The sequence below is a fragment of the Rhinopithecus roxellana genome, chromosome 10, assembly GCF_007565055.1.
Source record: "Rhinopithecus roxellana isolate Shanxi Qingling chromosome 10, ASM756505v1, whole genome shotgun sequence".
NCBI lineage: Eukaryota > Metazoa > Chordata > Mammalia > Primates > Cercopithecidae > Rhinopithecus > Rhinopithecus roxellana.
In genome coordinates this window covers 105,385,735-105,405,816 of record NC_044558.1, presented here as the reverse complement: position 1 = coordinate 105,405,816, position 20,082 = coordinate 105,385,735, and the positions used below count along the sequence as shown (strand labels likewise).

The 20,082-nt window shown below is 44.5% G+C and overlaps 1 protein-coding gene across 1 annotated transcript in view; it reads right to left on the bottom strand.

Annotated features, from left to right (window-relative positions):
- The window catches only part of TMEM132D (transmembrane protein 132D), an 867,237-nt gene extending 847,434 nt beyond the window's left edge, over nucleotides 1-19,803 (bottom strand). Inside the window, exon 1 of the mRNA XM_030939289.1 lies at nucleotides 19,044-19,803. Within this exon, the coding sequence (XP_030795149.1) occupies nucleotides 19,044-19,122 (79 nt within the window). The 5' untranslated portion in view covers nucleotides 19,123-19,803. The remainder of the gene's footprint in view (nucleotides 1-19,043) is intronic.
- Nucleotides 19,804-20,082: the final 279 nt, after the last annotated feature.

The following is a 20,082-nucleotide window of genomic DNA, read 5'->3' as shown; positions in this document are numbered from 1 at the left end:
TATTTTACCAAAAAACATCTACAGATGGCAAATAATCACACTAAACTCTGCTCAACATCATTAGTAATTAGGGGAATGCAAATTAAAACCACAGTGAAGTACCATCACACATGTATTAGAATGGCTAAAATAAAATTACAATATGAAAATATCAAGTGTTGGCAAGAATGTAGAACAGCTGGAACCTTACACATTGCTGGTAGAAATGCCAAATGATTCAACCATTTTGCAAAATAGTTTGGCAGTTTCTTATCATGTTAAACACACACATCTCATGTGACCCCAGCAATGTCATCCCTGGGTATTTACCTACGAAGAAATGAAAGCATATGTTTACACCAAAACCTGCACACAAGTGCTTATAGCAATTTCATTCATAACAACCAATACTAACCACTCTGGTATCTTTCATATAGCTAATGGATAAACTATGATATAACCATACCATGGCATATTACTCGGTAATAAAAAGAAATGAACTACCAGCATACCAACAACCTGTAACAATATTAAATGCATTAGACAACGTGAAGTAAGCCTAATCCAAAAGGCTACATAGTGTATGACAGTTTATTTAACATTCTGGAAAAAAACAAAACTATAGGGACAGAATCAGATGAGTGGTTCCCAGGGGATGAGGAAAAAGAGAGGGGCCCATTATCAAAGGGCAAGAGGAAACTTTTAGGTGTTACAGAAATGTTCTGTATCTTGATTGTGGTAATGGTTGCCGGACTATATGTATTTGTCAAAATTCATAGAACTGTTCAACAGTAGGGGGAATTTTACTCTATGCAAATTATACTTCAATTAGCCTGACCCTCTCCACTCATGGTACCTTCTTATGTGAGCCTAATGTATAGCCAGAGCTCAGAATCACTGCTTCAACCCTTGTACACACAGACAGATGGCTTCCTTTGAAGGACCTGCTCCAGGGTTCTCAAACTTGATTGCATATCAGAATCACTTTGGGAGCTTTGAAAACTACCAATGCTTTGATCTGATCCTGGCATATTCTGATGTCATTGGTCTACACTGTGACTCAGGCACTGGACTGTTGCAAAGTTCTACAAGTGATTCTAATGTGTACCCAAGGCTGAGAACCACTCTTCTAAAAACAATGGTCTTCCCACATTACTGCTCCTGCAACTCCTAATAGAAAATTTTTTAAACTATGTACCCACTTGCACATTTCAAAAGTGATATCTAATATTTTTCATCCAGTTTCAACAGTTGCTAAGGATGAAGTTTCTAGTGTATTGTAAACCTTGACATTTTTAAATAAAACTGTTACATCACTCTTTTAAATGTATCCATTGGAATATAAATAACAGAATGACTTGACACCCACCACCATCCACTTACAAAACCCATGAAAAACTCTTCACTAATAAGAAATGTTACTTTGCTGCATTTTCTTCTTGAAATCTTGTTTTCATTCCAGTTATTTCACAGAATTTTAACCTAATGTAATAACCTTGAATGTAAGCTGTCCATTAGCGTATTATGTCTTCTTACAACAAAAATGTATGGTTATATATTGAACCTAAACTTTCTAAAGTTTCTTCTCACTGTCAGATTCTCATTATTCAAAAATTTCTTTGAATTGGTGTCATTACAATTAAGATTGTTACACAATCAAAACAATGAAAGGTAAATACATATATAACACATTTTAATAAATACCTTTTCAGATAAAAAGTATTTTTGATTGCAAATGCATCTCTTCATGGGCTATGGGATGGGAGTATTAAGCTCCTTGATTAAAGGAATTGTCTAATTGTACTTCTGGAACTGTGGAGGCTTTTGCATCTGAGGGGAATGAATCATAGTAAGACACGAGATGGAACAGAAGTGTCTTCCTATTGTAAAATCAAAGAACTGTGCGAGAGAGAGAGACAGAAAGAGAGAGAGGATGAACAGGTGATTTTGAATTAACCTGGACAGATCATAAAACAGAATACCAGAAAATAAGTTAAGGATGTAAAACAAATTCCCTTTAAAACATCCCCATTCCCAAACTCCTTGGAAGGTCTTTGCATCACCCCTCCATTCATATAATGTAGTTTAAACAGCACTGATCTACATAAACAACCTATCATTAAACAAAATCGAGCTGTTCCTCCACACTAAAGGTAAATAACTTGGTACTGTCATGCATCGCCAGGGCCAGGGAGACTACACAAATGAGGGAAGCGCTTAGGAGTCAAGAAACACAGGGCACTCTTTGATATGGTTTGGCTGTGTCCCCACCCACATCTCATCTTCAACTGTAATTCCCATAACCTCCACGTGTCGTGGGAGGGACCCAGTGGGAGGTAACTGAATCATGAGGGTGGTTAGTGAGTCCTCACAAGATCTGATGGTTTTATTGAGGCTTTTCCCCCTTTTGCTGGGCACTTCTCCTTGCTGCTGCCATATGAAGAACAAATTTGCTTCGCCTTTCGCCATGACTGTAAGTTTCCTGAGGCCTCCCCAGCCAGGCTGAACTGTGAGTCAATTAAACCTCTTTCCTTTGTAAATTACCCAGTCTCCGGTACGCCCTCATAGCACTGTGAGAACAGACTAATACACTCTTGTATTTCATTTCCCTACTTTTGAAAGAGATCTGGGTATAGAGAACTATTTCTCTACTCTAAGAAACACATGAGTTAAAACTCAGTGATCAGTAACCAGGGGGAAAACATAAAAGCAGCCTAGGCAGGAAGAGTGGAGCCTGTGCAGACCGCCTGCCCCTCCCTGTCTATGGTGGAGGCAGCTGCTCAGCTGGAGTGAATTACTCACACGTGGCAATCCCAGGCTAGTGCTGCTCCTACCTCCAGAGAAGCAGGAAAATCCACTTTTATGAAAATCCCCTGGTTTCAAAATATTGACAAGACATTCACAGTGCAGCCACATTAAACATATTTGCAAGCCACAGTATAACATTTGACACTGTCCGTCAATCACAAACCACACCTCTGACATCAAAGTACATAAAGAAACTGGATGACAAGATAAAATTTTTTTCTCTATTTGTTGAACACATATTGCCCCATAGCCTCCATTGCTGCGAAGCTTTGGTTCCTACCCTGTTGATTCACATGGCACCACTTTAATTTTAAATTGTAAAATAATAATATTAATAATAGTTTCCTTTTCCTATCAAAAATCTCTTTAACACATGCAAACAATTCAGGGAAAATTACTTTAAGACAGTAAAAATGTGACATTTGGTCCAAATGCAAGCTGCAAGCTTTTGTCCTTTCCAAAGTTTAAATATCAGGCTATCTATAACATCAGAATATCTAGGAAATCATTTTCCTCATTGTTTTATCCACTGGTTGCATTTATCCAAACTACAGGCAACAAACAACTCCCTCATGTGTTCTCCCTAATTAAAGAAATCAAGCAAAAACTCTTTATTGGAATCAGATATGCAGAACCTAACAAGATAAGGCAGAACTCATTTGTAAGCTGGGATTTTTTTTTAACATAGCTGTACTCAAAATCACTGTTTTCCCTCCTATTGTTGACACTGTTCCCCTGAAAATGTAAATAGTATTATTTGAGCTGTTCTCTCCCTTTCAATAGAATTCTCAGTAGTTTTACTGATCTCACATTTCAAAATATTGAATGCTTGTAAAACAAGCAATTGTCTGCTTTGATGCTTGCTTTTAACAGCACATAATGCAAATATTTAATCACAACAGTAATTTCCATTGTGCATAGTTTTTACATCTAATTAACGACTCTGAAAAAAATTACAGTCATTGAAAACAAAAGCTTACATTACATTTACACAAACACCCAAAGGATAGAGTAACTTCTCCAGGAGGGTAAAATTCTACTCAAGTCACCATCGAGGCAACAACATAAAGCCCTCTTTTTGGTTAAATATTAGAAAAAATTTGAAGATTTGAATCTTAGATTAAAAATTATAACGGCCCTGGCTGGGCGTGGTGGTTCATGCCTGTAACACCAGCACTTTGGGAGACCGAGGCGGGAGGATCACCTGAGGTCAGGAGTTTGAGACCAGCCTGAACAACATGGTGAAACCCTATCTCTACTAAAAATACAAGAAAAAAAAAATTAGCTGGGCATGGTGGCATGCGCCTGTAGTCCCAGCTACTCAGGAGGCTGAGGCAGGAGAATCATTTGAACCCAGGAGGCAGAGGTTGCAGTGAGCCAAGATCATGCCATTGCACTGCAGCCTAGGCAACAGAGCAAGATTCCATTTCAAAAAAAAAAAAAAAAATGCTAACAGCCCTAAGGGTGGACTGTTGCTGTCCTGTTAACCACCCAGTACCCACTACCCTCTCTTTGGTAACAGAGTCCCAACTCGTTTTCTATAATCTAACTCTTCCCCCCTTTCATACCACGTGATTCAGGTAGGTTCCCCCTCCAGGCTCTAAAGTGAGCCAGTTCTATTTATTTATTGCCTATGCTTGAGCCAATCATCATAACTAGCCCATCCTTCTGGCCACAGTGACTGATTCAGGGAGGTCCCAAGGAGCACTGTGGGTCTATAAAGAGGCAGGCCCAGAGCTTTGACAGAACTAAGAGAAACGTTCTTTCTTTTCACTAAAATTAGGATAAGATGCAATTCTGAGCTAGGAAGCCATTTTGTCTAAATGAGGGAGAGCGTCTGAGTAGAACACAGGAAGGACAGCTGAGAGATTCTAGGTCCACAGGGCCTAGATCACCTGGATCAAGCCTTGCCTGATGCCATTTTTGTCCCCAGAATCTCAGTTCCGTGAACAAATACGTTTCCTTTTACTGTTAGTGTTGACCAGATACCTATGTGTTCTTCTGCATTCCCCAGTCCTCTCTGCAGTGGGATGGAAGTCACGTTTCCAAGTGCCAACCAACGGGATGTGGGCAGAAGTACTGGAGCCGTTTCCAAATCTGGATGTTAAATGCATCTTCCATGGTCCTTGAACCCTCCTTTCCCCAGGGTTGTGCTGACCTGGACTCTGAGTGAACAACAGATGAATCTTTCTCATATTAAGCCACCGAGACATGGGCATTACCTGTTCCTGCAGCACAGCCAACCTGGCCTAACTAATGTACCCCTTAGGCAACTTCAGAATTTCCTTTTTACCTGCTACTAAAACATTATTAGAAAAGTTTTCCTTAAATCCATGAAATGAGCTGGAACTCTTCCATTTAATCCACAGTTTCTTGGACATTATCTTATAGTTTGCTTCAGATTCTAAAGAAAGATCCTTGTAACAGAAGATCTGCTTTGATTTTTTTTCTTTATAGTATCTGTTCAATGCTGATCAGGACAGTAGTCCAGAGGCCTTTGGGATGACAAAAAAAGGAACAGTTCTTCCTCTTGAGGGCCTCCAGTTCAAAGAAACACAAAGAATCCTTTGAAATGCTAGAAAAGTGAGAACCCATCTAGAAAAATCGAAACCAAATCAGCCATTTATTGAGTATGCATCTGTCAATATCATGAAAGGGAATGCAAGAAACACAAAATTAGGATCCTCACATCCTTTCCTGGAAGCCTCATGAAAAGAGAAACATGACACCTATGAGATATTCTAACGTGGCTTTTTGCAAGGTCAATATTATCAAAATTCAACTTTAATAAGATGAGTATTTCTGTGAGTATGAAAGTTGGCACACAGAATACCAGTTCTAGGTTCCTTCTGGAGTGACTCCTTGAATCAAAGAAGCTCCAGTCCTACAAATGGGATGTGCAGGGATCTCTCAGAGCTTGGGTTCTTGGCCTGGCCTGGGTCCTGTTGAGCAGGTGCATCCATCTGGAACTTGGAGCAGGGCAGTGAGTGACATGAGGCCATGGTTTCACATGGGATCAGCCCTGCTTACATATTCTAGAGTGCTGTCTTTGCTTATTTACGGGTAGTCCTGCCAGGCCCCACTACCATAGGTGCTGAAAGGAAGGCAATGGTACTATTGGGATTGGGGCCAGGATAGGAACACACTGTGGCTGGGAGTTCCCACTGGCTGCTGGTGTTCCTGGCACCCGACCCTGGCGCCCTGGTGCACAAGGAGTCTAGCTGCTACCTCCTATGCTCTAATAAACCTGTCTCTACCACAGTGGGATCTGCTGTCAGCAGTGAAGGCCATGGCCAACACAGAAGAAGCACAATCGTGGAAAAGAGATTTCTAAAGAGTTACATGAAAGCCAAAAATGTCAGTCCTTCCTCGCATCATGCAATCAGCGAATTCTTCTGCAGCTGTATTATACAGCTTGCCAGAGATACTTATCACTGTCCTTGCCTCATTTCGCCCCACTAGACTGCAATCTCATGAGGGCAGAGTTAATCTCATATTCATATCTATATTCTCAGAGACTATCATATTATGTGTATAATTTGTCCTCAAAAATGATTGAATAAACAGATTCATACGCTTGGTTCCTCATACCTCTGATGTTTCCTGTTGAAGATAAAATACTCAAACCAAATAGATTCTAGGACTGAACGGGAAAGTTTTAAGGCAGCAGGGGGCCTCCCGAATTCCATGGAGGTCACCGAATCAGAGAACTTTCATTCCAGATGAAAATATAGAGAAACCTGCTGTTCTGACTGCTTGATAACAGCGATGCCCAAACAGCAGGTCCTGGAGGAGTTTCCTCTTCCCCGGTGACTCAGTGTCATCCTTGCCATTCCATCTTTAAATGCATTTCCTTCTTCCTCATAACCTTGAAGCCAAAGTCTCTTTACCTCCCCGTCGTCTGTCCACCGACGTCCTCTCACTGGGGCCCACTTCAGAAAGCATACCTGGAAGAAACTGCTGCACGCAATTGTGGGTCCTCCTCACTGATCGGACTCAGTGACCTCATCCACTCAAATCCCTCACCCCTCAAGAGCCAACTCATCTCAGGGCAAAGGACCACACTCTGACCAAAACAGGGTTCTGGAGCCTTGAGAGCAACATCCTCAAAGAGCAAGAACTCTATTCATGAAGACTTCCACATAGTTTTCTAGGCACACGGAAGCACTGCGTAAATGCTGTTGGGTGCAGCAGAAACTGACACTCGCCATTGCTAAGAGCATCAGGTTCAGCAGACTGGATACTTTCAAATCTGGCTAATATCCGTGCAAAACTGTGCAGCCCTTTCGGGAAAGAACTTGGCAGCAAAAGCTCTCCTCATACTTTTTTGGCCCAGAGATTAAGTAACTGTGAGTCTATCTAAGGAAATAACTCAAAACTTAAATTATGCACAAAGATAATTATTTCTTATAATAGTAGAAAAGTACAAATTATGTAATTGTCCAGCAAACATAGAAACTTTGAAGCCATGATACAGACATTAAATTTATATTCACAATACATTTTTAAACACGAGGAAATACTTACATAAACACATGAACTCAAAAAGGTTGAAAACAAATTACAGGTACCGGATACAGAGTGAACCAAACTGGCTTAAAAGTTCAGTAGAAAAACTGGAATGAAATATATCAAAATGGGAAGCAGTCATCTTTGGGTAGTAAAATTGTTTCTTTTTTTACTTCTCATTTCAAAAATAATTTGAAGTAGCTCACAAAAAATAAACGCAATGGGATGAATTAAGTAGGCAAGAAAACAGCCAGAACAAGCATAGAAAAATAAAATAAAGCCAAGGAAAAAACGTATTCACAGGAGGCATGTCTTAAATGCCCATCCTTACAAATAGCAAATGTAGCTCTGAGGGTCCTAGAAGTTAAAGAAAGCCAAACATGTGACCGCTTATAAAATTCACAGTGCTCACTGGATAAAGTAGAAGCTGTTTCCCAGGATTAATGCAGCTGTTTTTCTCCTGATACTAAAGCCCAAGAAAAGTTTTTCCAACATGTCCTAGAAGAGGAAAAATCTGTGTTTAATACACAGTATTCTTAAACCATCTCTACCAATCTTTCTTGACTATTGCTCAATACTGTCTAATAACCTCATGCCAAAGTATAATTCAATTTAAAGAATGTTATGTGAGTCAAATTGCTTAGCTTTCTGCTTTTCTGGCTTGATCTGAGTGAACAGATGGGCCAAAGGATATTTCTTCTTCTTTTTCTCCTCCCCTCTTCCCTTCTCCTCCCTCTCCTCCTCCTCGGTTTTTCTTACTACCTTTATGGATGTTCCATATCTTTCATAAATGCACTTGCATAACTGTAAAATCTGGATTTTTTTTCCCCTGGCCATAGGAATTACTTAACTCAAACACAATCTCTATACACGCAGGCCACATCATCCCCCCATCATTTATGGCTACAAGCAGCTGTGTTGGAGATGCTACAGTTTGTTACTAGGAGCCCAGAACCCTGGGCTGTCCACGCCTTTGTAGTCTTTGCTTGGAGACATTCAAAATGGACACACTTACGAAGTGGCCTGATTTATGTTCGTATAACGGCGCCTGTTTTCAGGACTCTGTCTGTTTGTTGGTTGGTTGGTTGGTTGGTTTGTGACAGGCTCTCACTCTGTCATCCAGGCTGGAGTGCTGCGGGACGATCTCAGCTCACTGCAACCTCCACCACCTGGGTTCAAGTGATTCTCCTGCCTCAGACTTCTGAGTAGCTGGGACTACAGGCACGCACTAAATTTTTGTACTTTTAGTAGAGACGGGGTTTCATCATGTTGGCCAGGCTGGTCTTGAACTCCTGACCTCGTGATTTGACTGGCTTGGCCTCCCAAAGTGCTGGGATTACAGGCGTGAGCCACCATGACTGGCCTAAGCACTCATTTTTGCTGACTTGGGCTAGTTATTTCAAGTTCCTGTGCCTGAATTTTTGCCTCTGTAAAATGGAGATGCCACTACTCAAAGGATGGTGGTAAGGATTTCATGAGTGAATGAAAGTACATTTAGAACCCTGCCTTGCCTAAAATGAGCATTCAATCAATGATAATAAAAATCACGATTATGATTTATTTTGAGTGAGAAGCTCTCCCACCCTCCCTCCCCACCCTGCTCAGCTTCGGTTCATTGACAGGACCTTCCTCTGGTCTTCTTGCTGGATCTGCTTCTGCCATCTGAAGCCACAGGGACAGGCACATCCTTCTTTCAAAAGGGAGACACCTCTGTAGTTAAAAGAAGTCATCCCTTTTCCAAGTCAAACTCATGGAGTGTCTTCAATATTACTTGCCATGATAACGGGTCTAGGTTTCTCATTTTCTGAATGAGTTAAAATTTTCTATTTCTCCCCTTCAGCATAAGGAGACCAATGTAGCACAATTCTCTGGATTTGATATCATCCATCCATTGCCAATGCAATATGGTGACAATACTTTATTCATCCTAAAAATTATAATTGTGTGAACTGAGTCAGCTGAGACAGCAGCCCTATTTTCTGTTCAGCCCTTCACTCACACATCTGGAAGCCACACCTGGTCCTGCCCTGGGTCCAGCCCTCCTGCCATGGGGCACTTGACCCTTGCTGCAGACCTTCCCATCCCTCAGTGGATGGATCGAAGGGGAGCATGATTTCCAGGCCCTACAGAGCCAATTCCGAGGCTCGCCCACAGCAACGAGAAGGAAGCCTTCTCTAAGCCCAGCAGTGTCAGTTGAGGCTGGGTGTGAAGTCATTTGTCCATCACACTGTCCAGGCCTGTATTATTCTGTTCTCACGCTGCCAATAGAGACATACCCAAGACTGGGTAATTTATAAAGGAAAGAGGTTTAATGGACCCACAGTTCCACATGGCTGGGGAGGCCTCACAATCATGGCAGAAGGCAAAGGAGAAGCAAAGGCACATCTTACATGGTGGCCGGCAGAGGGCTTGTGCAGGGGAACTCCAATTTACAAAACCATTAGATCTTGTGACTCTTATTCACTACCATGGGAGCATATGGGGGAAACCGTCCCCATGACTCAATGATCTCCACCGGATCCCACCCTTGACGTGTGGGGATTATTACAATTCAAGGTGAGATTTGGGTGGGGACTCAGCCAAGCCATATCAAGGCCTATCCACCAGTAGAGCAGAAACAGACAGGGGCTGAAAGGTGGAGAGCGATGAAGCAGGTTCTGGTGGGATCCTTAAAGGCCCCGAGTCAGCCTCATCTAAAATCAGCACAACCCTGGACTCCTAAGTCTCTTAAGATAACTTGAAGCTTCACGTAACAGAGTCCTGATGGTGTGGAATCAAGATAAAGCACGAGGACATTCCACATCCATAATGATAAAACTGTGATTCTTCATGAGTGCTCCTGGCCTTCCAGGCCTCCGCTTCCATAAGATACGTTGACAAGACACCCCACAGAGCTCACACCTTCCCTGTTGGTGTAGTTTCTCGTTTTTCTTCTCTGGCAGTTTCATGACTGTCAACTCTTACTAAGCTTATTTTCATACAAATCTTCAAGTCTTTTTACATGTTTTCCTCTCAAACTCCTCCCTCTCGTACCTCCCAAGTCAGTGTGTGGGACCTACGTTCAGCATGTGGCAATATCCCCTTTGTCTCACATGTTAGATTGTCCTCGGGAGAGCTTTTGGTCACAATTCTGCTATGCAACGTCCTTACCACTCCACCTCTTCTGTGTAGCTGCTCTTCTGAGGTTTGCGTGAAGTAGCTCATCTGTTTGGACAGCCAGCCTCTGATGCAAATGTTCACCTGGGTGGGGCTGGGGACAGAGTCCTGGGGTCTCCTTGGAACATGCTCAAGGTTGACACCACGCCATCTGCTACCATCTGAGCTGCTGGGAATCCACCAAAGCATAGCACCACCCAGGTACATGTTACCATTGTGTGGACAACAGTGCTGGGGTGAGCGCCAATCCCAGTGCCCAGCATCAGTAAGCACTGAATACAGCACTGAATCATTGTTTGTAACATTACTTAAATCTCTGTCTTCATTCCACATTCCATCCAGTAGCAAAACAAAGCTCTGTAGATACTGCCACACTCCCACCCCACCCAATGATTTCAGGGATCACTTCTAAGTTTTGAGAGGTTCAGAGTGACCACCACAACCAGGAGGGCTTTGTGATTGGTACAAATGGCATCTGGTCTCCTGGGGTCAGTCCACACAGACTGCGGTGTGTGCCTCCCTGGTCTTGACCACAAGGCCTCCTCGGGCCAACTGGGCTTCCTCAGCCATGTCTGCACAGCCCTGGCTGCCAGGAAAAGATTCTGCTACTTGAGCCATGCTCAGGCATGCTGCCTGGTCACCTCATGCAAACATTCCTTCTGCTTCCTCTCCAGGCAATTTAGGACAGGGTGTCTTCATTTGTGGCTCTCCCAGTATATCCACGAAGTCAATCTAGTATATTTTTAATTTGTCATTGGAGTGACGTGGCACAGAGCAGCTCAAAAGCCCGCCAGCATCTAAGCTGCCCTCCAAATTCTCCTGCCCTTTCCCCTAGTAAAAAAAAATTTACTTAGTGAAGGAGGAAGAGAAAGGCTGAGAAACCATATGCCTGGGAGGATAGGTTCTTCCAAATCTGTTCTCTATTGCTGGATACCAGCTTTTGAAATCAAAAGTCAGGAAGCTGATTATTCTGTCTCTTTTTTGTTTGTTTGTTTGTTTGCTTGTCTGGAGACAGGGTCTCCCTCTGTCACTTAGGTTAGAGTGTATTACATGATCACAGCTCAATGCAACCTCCAACATCCAGGCTCAAGCAATCCTCCCACCTTAGCCTCCAGAGTAGCTGGAACTATAGGCACATACCACTGCACCCGGTTCATTTTGTTTTGTTTTGTTTTTTGTAGAGATGGAGTCTTGCTTTGCTGCCCAGGCTGGTCTTGAACTCCTTGACTCCTCAAGTGATCCTCCCACCTGGGCCTCCCAAAGAGCTGGGATTACAGACATGAGCCATCATGCTTGGCCTTGACTTTCCTGTCTCGTGCCTTCTGCTGTTCCAAGAGGCAGTGGCTGCCAGGTGTCCATCTGCACAAGAGAGGAGAGGCCAGGGCAGCAGGGAATGTGAGCAGGCAGGGCAATGTCAACATCTGTTTTGATATCAAAGTACTTTACTGCCACAGTATCCTGAGAGGTGCCAAACACTCTTTGAGTCTCAGCAGGCTATTTTGTCACCGACGCATCTCCCCATCTACCACTATAGCTTTCCTGACCAAAACGCAAACAAACAAATACCAACAAGGAAATCTGACAGACATCTTCTTAATGAATCTGCAGAAGGAGATTCCCATAAACATAAACATTTAATGTCGCTCTCGTGAAAAGAACAACTTAATGTTACTGAAAGTTAAACACTTTTTTCGAACCTCTTGTCTTTTCAAATGTACATCTGAATCTCCCTTCATTTATGTACTTTACTTACTTCCTAAGGGAGGAGAAGTGGCTATCTGAATTCTCTTTCAAATACATCTTTTTCACCTTTGTAACTGTTGACTGATCTGCTCTAAAACTATGTACTTCAGTCACTTTTCAGGTGCATGCCACAGTTTTGTTTACTTTTAAGGTCAAGGGCCTTCCTTCTCTATCAATTCTTAATTTCTGGAGGGGGTGCACCTTGGGTGACTCCTGAAACCAGTGCTTAAGGACAGGGGTAAAGGAAGCACCTGGCCTCTGACTGCTGCATGTACCCCTTAATTCTTCCTACAGCAGATTTTTTTTTTTTAATAAATGACAAAGTCATCTGAAAATATTCTGAGTCTTTGGTCCCATGTCACAACAAATCCATGCTGGTTTCCTCTTCCTTTTGTAAGAGGCCCTACCATATCATTTCCACAATTCATTCAAGTGTGCTGTCTGGCATCAAATATCAAAATCAACAATGCATATGTTCACAGCATCAAGCATCCTCCTTCTGCAAACAGGAAGGGTCTGTGTCTTCATTCTGCATGCCTCTTCCTCATTCTTTATAATTTCCCAGAGACCACTAATGTGTCACCTACACTTTTGGTCCTGGAAGACCAGAGGCCATGTCTACTCTTCCCTGCCCAGGACCCTACACATATGTTAGTGACGTAGATGAATAAATAGATCATGAAGACAGTCCATTGGGCATGTCTGCAAGTTCTTTAAGAAGCTTGACCTACGGAGATGGGGGAGGAGGAAAACAAAAATAAAAAACAAAAAAGAAGCTGACCTAAGAGATAACCAAACCATTCCACACCATTAGAGAAACTTTTCAACCTCCCTGGTGGTCTCGGAAGTAAATCTCTATTTTAATCCCTTTCAGGTGTTATTTCTGGTTGCTGCTGGAAAAATTAAGGCTGAGAAAACTAAATAACATGATGTTGATTTATTCATTTGCTCAACAAATATCAAGGGTCAACTGTATACCAGGCTCTGAGCTAAAAACTAAAATGGTCTCAAGATCTCTCTTCACTCAGCCCCCAGCAAGCCTGGCACCATGTAACAATTCTGTCTGACAAACCGCCTGGTTTCAGTTATTCCATATAATTATCAGAAGTCAGCAGCATGGCCAGGGGTATGGGTTCTGGCATCAGAATTCAGACTCTGCCTGTCTTTTACGTTGCTATGACTTGGAGAAGTTACTTAACGTCTCTGAACTTCAACTTCTGGTACAACACATATCTACCTCATTGAGTTTATCTGCAAATTCACAAAAAAATTATCTTAATAAGTCACTCCACACAGTGCCTGACATACAGCAATTACTCAAAAAATTAGCTGGTATTATTGACCAAAGTTTTCCCTGCAGCACTCTGAATTACTGGAAAAGGCAGCATCAAGCCACTGCACTGTCAGGTAAACGTTCTCCAGCAATATTTCACAGTCTTAGGCGCACAGTTAAAAATTGTATGGAGGCCCTGCAATGTCCAAAGCACCAAGCTAAAAATACTGGAGAGAAATCAGAGATAGAAAAATACCTATTTTTTGTCCCCTAGAAGAAGTTAAAATTTAGGAGAGGAGACAGAAAATAGTTGAAGAATGTCAACCCTGTGAAAGGCAGAAGTGCACTCCCCCAAAAGATATTCACATCCAAATCCCTGAAATCTGCACATGCTGGTTACCTTCTCTGGAAATTTTAAAAGGGGACGTGACTAAGTCAAGATGGGAGATTATGTGGGTCACTAGGGTGGTCCTGAAATGCAAAGTATCCTCCTAAGACGGAGGCAGTGGGAGGTTTTGTACACAGACACACAGAAGAGAAGGTGGTGTGAGGAGGGGCAGGGAGAGATCTGAAGCCACTTGCACACGAGTCAAGGACTGCAGCCACTGCCAGGAGCTGGAAGAGGCAAGGAAGGATCCCCCAGTGCCTCATGCAGACACCTCAGTTTCTGCCCAGTGATGCTGCTTTTGGACCTCTGGCCTCCAGAACTGCAGGGAATGCAATTCTGTTAAGGCACATGTTTGTGGCAACTTTTTACAGCAGCCACAGAGAACATATACATACTTTGTATAGAAGTTAAAATCCATCCTGCCCTCCTTCTACCTTTAAAGAATGACAAACTGCCTCAACATGGCCTATGAAACAGTGACTGTGGGATCTGTCATCCACCTGGAGAATTTTGGGAGTGAAAGAGGGTGCTGACCTCTGCCCACCCCAGCTCTACCCAGCACTTTCTCTCCTCTCCCTTTACACAGTCCCGAAATCCGCAGGGCTCTCTCCCCAACCTTCCTGGCCACACTGTCCTCGTGAGTCCCCAGTGTCCCAGTCTCTTGGTAGACTCAAGATGGGAGATTATGTGGATCACCTGGGTAGTCCTGACTCCTCCCAGTCTACCCGGTAATGCCAGCCTATCCTTCGGACAAGGGGAGTCTTCCCAGCTACTCTAAGTCAACTGCCAAAGTATCTACATCCAGAGACACTCGCCCCATCCTCCAGAGCACACCCACAGTGCTAACTTTACGTTTTTCTGTGTAATTCCCATGTGCCCCTATCTCTCCTGTAAATGGCAATTTCTCTGGGAATGGTAACCATATCAACCTGGGCTTTTCCTTACTATGGTACTCCCTGTGCCCAGCACGGTATGGGGTACATCATTGGTGCTCAGAAGGCAGTTACTGTTATGAAATAGGAAAGAGGAGGGAATGAAGAAACAGGGGACTGATGAATATGCAACTGCCCAGGTTTCAGCTTACAATTTAAAGCAACGGAGCGATGGTGTGAGGCACTTTGACATCTAGAAGAATGACTGGCACTAAACATCCCTACCTAAGGATGCTTTAGTACCTGCCCTGTGTCCTCACAACACTTGGAAATAGTTCCTGCTGAGCTCTGTGCTCACTGAAGGCATGTGGCCTTTGATATTTGTTGAATGAATACACAGATGGATGGAATGATGAATGGATGGGTGAAATGATAGTTGGATAGATGGAAGGATGGGTGGATAGAAGGATGGAATGATGATTGGATGGATGGAAGGATGGATGGAGGGATGGATGGATGGATGGATGGATGGATGGATGGAGGGATGGATGGATGGATGATGGATGGATGGATGGATGGATGCATGTACACATGGATTGATGGATGGACTGGTAGATGGACAGACAGATGGGTGGATGATGGATGGATGGATGGATATGGATGGATGGACTGGTGGATGTATGGGTGGTGGAATGATGGGTGAATGCATGGGTGGAAAGATGGATAACACCTGGATTAACAGAAAAATTGATAAATTCTAAATATTGTGTAGCACAGCTTCTATAGTAAAATATTTTTGAAATTTTTGTTGTTTACTCACTTTTTCTTGGCTCTTAGAATATAACTAAGTTAAACAGATCCTCAAACTTGGAATTCTACCTTTCTATGCACATAAGTATTTTTAATAAAATCATATTTTAACTCTTTAATTCATACAAAACAAAACTTAGTGGTCTCTTCATTCTTTGTCCTTTTAATTTGACAGAATTTGAATGTAAGCAAAAAGTCACTCTCTTCCCCAAAACTGGCTCCCTTCTGATATTCTTTCCTCTCCCAAAAAGTCCTTGACCCCTAAAGAAGTTATCACTGTATTTTGAAGCTCTTTTTGGCCCACAGCTTCCTTAAATAAGGGGTGGTACTCTCCTATCCAGAAGCTTCGCTCTGACCCAGTTAACACCTCAGTGTCATCAAATTGTGTCAAATGGAATTTCCTGATGCAGATATGATTTATAAGCTTAGGGATAGTTCAGTTCACGTCCCAATATAGTCATATCACCTCTCCTCTAAGATTCTCTGATCCCTTGAAAGTTGTCACCCAGTTGGAAATCAAATATGAACTATATTTAACAGGATTTTAATTGGAAGTAAACACACAGACACACCACACACACACAATGCAAAGTGCCTGAACCAAGTATGAAACACCCATTGCAGCATATTATTAGAGGCTAGAAGCTCTACACAGAGAAGCCCACTGCCCAGGCCATTGGCCACACTCAGCTGGAAGCAGGCAGAGCACGTGCCCAGCACCGCCATAGGCACAGGGACCACGACAGTGTCACAGCCCCGCTCGCAATGTCGCAGGTCTCTCAGCCTCTGCTTCTTTCTTACCAGCATGTGCAAGGGAACATAACTGGGAAGGATGCACGTGAGGATTGTAACAAGCAACCTAAATGTGGCAACCCTCTTGACTTTGTATTTAAAAATCACCTTGTCCTCTGCCCATCTATAATCTCCTCACTAATTTTTCTTCTCAGCCCACCCTCCATACACCTGCCCCCTCCCACAGAGTTCATAGTAATGCATTAAAACTCATCTGCAGGTTGGCACCATTGCAAACTACATCAAGGTACCAGCAAAGCCAGACCTTAAACATTTAAGGCCATTCTCCAGAAAAGTTAGGGGCCATAGGACAAGGCTACTGGGGAAACTGTGTGTGTCATGCCACACTTTCTAGGTCCTAGGGGCATAGAAGTACAAGCAATAAAATCTTATTTTTATTTGTTTTTAAAAATGTCTACAAGACGGTGGGTTTGTTCTACGACTAATCATTTTCTGCTCATGAAATATAAACATGTAAGGCTCGAGCATATTAACCTGGTATTAAAATCTGTATTTTGTTTCATTCAAAAATTCCTATTTGGAAAGACAATACAGTAAAAATGATACTATGTGGAAACAGGTATTTAATACTTGATAATATTCTTTTTCAATCAGCCCCAGACAAATGAGGCACTTTGGGGTGTGTGTGTGTGTGTGTGTGTGTGTGTGTGTGTGTGTGTGTGTTTACTTCCAATTAAAATCCTTTTAAATACAGTCCATACTTGATTGCAAGCTGGTGACAACTTTCAAGTGATCAGAGAATCTTAGAGGGAGGTGATATGAATACATTGGGAAAATAATGGCCCTGTCCCTGAATTTATAAATCATATCTGCATCATGAAATTCCATTTTATACAATTTGCTAATAGGGGTGTTAATTTTTTTCTTGTTCTTTGACATATTGTGACTAATCCTGAATCATCTACCATGTGCTCAGACTCTGCTAATTGCTTACAAAGTCTCCACACAGAACCGATTCACTTTTGAACTGTCTGGCTGACTTGTTTTAAGTTCAACACACAAAATATGTCATATGCTAAGCTTATCATAACATTTTACGTGTTAATTTTTGGCCACCTAGTAAAGAGGCTTCCACATCACAGAGTACCTCATTTAAGGACATGTTCAGTGTTCCCAGTTGAAAAAGTTCACAAGTATCAGGGGAAATACAATTGTCTTCAACACTGCTCAGTCTAATAAAGAAATCAGTAACAGACAGTGAAAAAACACAATAGTGAGGTCCTATTTCCCCAGCTATTCTGTACCTTTCTTAATACAACCTTGTTATTGCAGCATAAACACAAAGGCGTCTAGACCTATTATAAAACCAAGTGAGAACCAACCAAAAAAAAAAAAAAAAAAATGCTGGGCTGTTGTTGCTGTGGATTTTGGTTTTTTTAATCTCACGTCTGCCTGAGTCAGGTTCATTGAATTCATCAACCTTTTCTATGGTTTCCTGTGCACATTATAAATCCAGAAAGCTCTGATTCCAGGGACTGTTCTCACTCATAATTAGGAAACATGAGCCCATCTCAACCACACTTCAAAGACAGGGAAGTAGGGTGAACGTAAATTCCTCTTTCTAAATCGAACCAGCACAGAAACTCAGCATTTGAACTGTCTTCATCTATTATCAGATCCAAAGCAACATAACCTCAGTGATTCTGGAAGAACTCAGAAAACAGACAATTCATGTAATTAAAAGACTTTGTGCATGATAATTGGCTTTGAAGTTTCTGAGAGCGATCTCATTTCAAAAATCTTTGCAGAAAAATACGGGTCCAGTGGTCTTGCAGCACGTATTAGAGACAGCCGAGAGGGTTCACTCTGCTCCCAGTGTGTTTATCTGCAGGACAGGGGCACCGGGCGGGGGAACCACACACACAGCCCAGGCCAATCATGAGAAAGAATCGCCCGCACAAATCACACCATTTCTCTTCAAGTTAGAATGACTGTCCAGAGCTTCCAAACTTGCTCTTCCCATGACAGACAGGGATGCTGGCAGAAGACAAGAGGCAGCATTGAGGAAATTCCTGCCTTGACACAGGGCTTCAAGTCAGGGCCCCGCTGGGATAACTCGGGTCACAACTTGTAGCTGAAACTCCACGTGCACCCTGCGGGGCCGCTGCTCCCAGCACCCTACAGAAGGGTGAGAGCCAGACCCTGTGCCCAAACCTCCACAGCGGCAGACCTGGAGAAACCCAGCCCCCTTCTTCAGAGCTACCCCCCAGGCTATATTTTTGGCAGCTTATAATACACAAAATAGTATTCCCATACAACAGGAGTGCTCCAAAATTATTTCCAAATAGGTCAGTGCCACCAGGGAAAGTCAATCTCAAATGCCAGAAATCTTCCTGGTCATCTCAATCCCCTCCCCCGACAGCCGGCTCAGCCCTCCAGAGGCCACCTTTCCTCTCAACAGTCCTCCCGCCCCCTCCCTTTACGGAAAAGGCTTTCAGGAAACAGCCTTCCTTTCCTTTCGGCTCCTTAGCAGTCTCACCTACGGCCTCCCACCCAAGTGCTCCAGGCCAAGCACCTTCGGCCAAGGGGCGTCTGAGGAGCTTGGCTGCTGCAGGAGCGCACGTTCCCACGCGCGCACACCACACACATGCACACAAGCCCTCTCTCCCGGCCGCCCCCACCCTCCACACACTCCCACACACTCACTCCAGGCGAAGTTAGTTCCCGGCCCAGGTGGCCGCGGCGTCCTCACCTTTGGAGAACAGGGCGGCCAGGCTGATGAGCACAGGCGACCAGTGGTGCCACAGCGTCCCCATCTCAGACGGGCACATCCTGGAGATCCGGTGCGCAGATCCTCCGCTCCCCGGCGCCGTCCAGGCGAAGAAGAGACCGTCTCAGTTCCCTAGAGGCCCGGAGCGGGGCTGGTGGCGAGGGAGCGCCCGGCTAGGGGCCTGAGCAGCCCAGGCGCCCTGCGCCCTCCTCCCGCCAGTCCATGGCCGGGCCGGGAGGCTACGACTGCGCGCGGGCTCCGGAGTTGCTCTCTGGAGTCCAACACGCGCGCAGGCAAACCCCACCTCCCTCCTTCGCCCCCAGCAGATTTTTTTTTTTTTAATTTTAATCCACGAGGGGTATTTCCTTTCCTGTTTACCCGAGCGAAGAGTGGCCCCCGGTGGCCCAGGCAGGGGCACCTCCAGGCACGGGGCTCCGGCGACTCCGGGGCTGGCTAGCGGGCGCTGGCGCGGGCGGCGCCGGGGTGGCGGGGCTGCGGCGCCCGGGGTGCGGGCAGAGGAGGCGCGAAGCCCCCCTGGCGGGTAGCCGGGCTGGCTGAGCGGCCCGGGGCTCCCTGGCCCGCAGCCCCCATCCCGGGCCGGCCGCTGCGCCTCGGGCCTCGGGCGCGCGCGAGCTCCGGCACCCAAAGTTTGGCGGGTGCGGCTGCTCCCCGGCCGCCGCCTCGGCCCGCCCGGCCCCGGGCCCGGCTGGGGCTCGCGGGGCTCTACGCGCGCAGAGCGCACGGCTGGCTCCGAAGGCGCGGGGCTCCCCCCTGCGCCCGGGGGAGGCGGGCCAGATGTGCGCGGAGGAGGGCCCGCCGGCTCGGGGACGCGGCCGAGCAACGCAGCTGCCTCCTGCCAGGCGGCGCGGGGGCTCTGCTCCGCAAGGACCGCATCCGGAACGGAACGGAGGCGATCGCCACGGTGCCAGGAGCCGGCTGGGGCTTTCGCCTTAAAAATTTGTCTGCTTTTAAAAAGCCCCACCCTTTCGGAATGACAGCTGTGAGCCCCAATCCGCAAAGT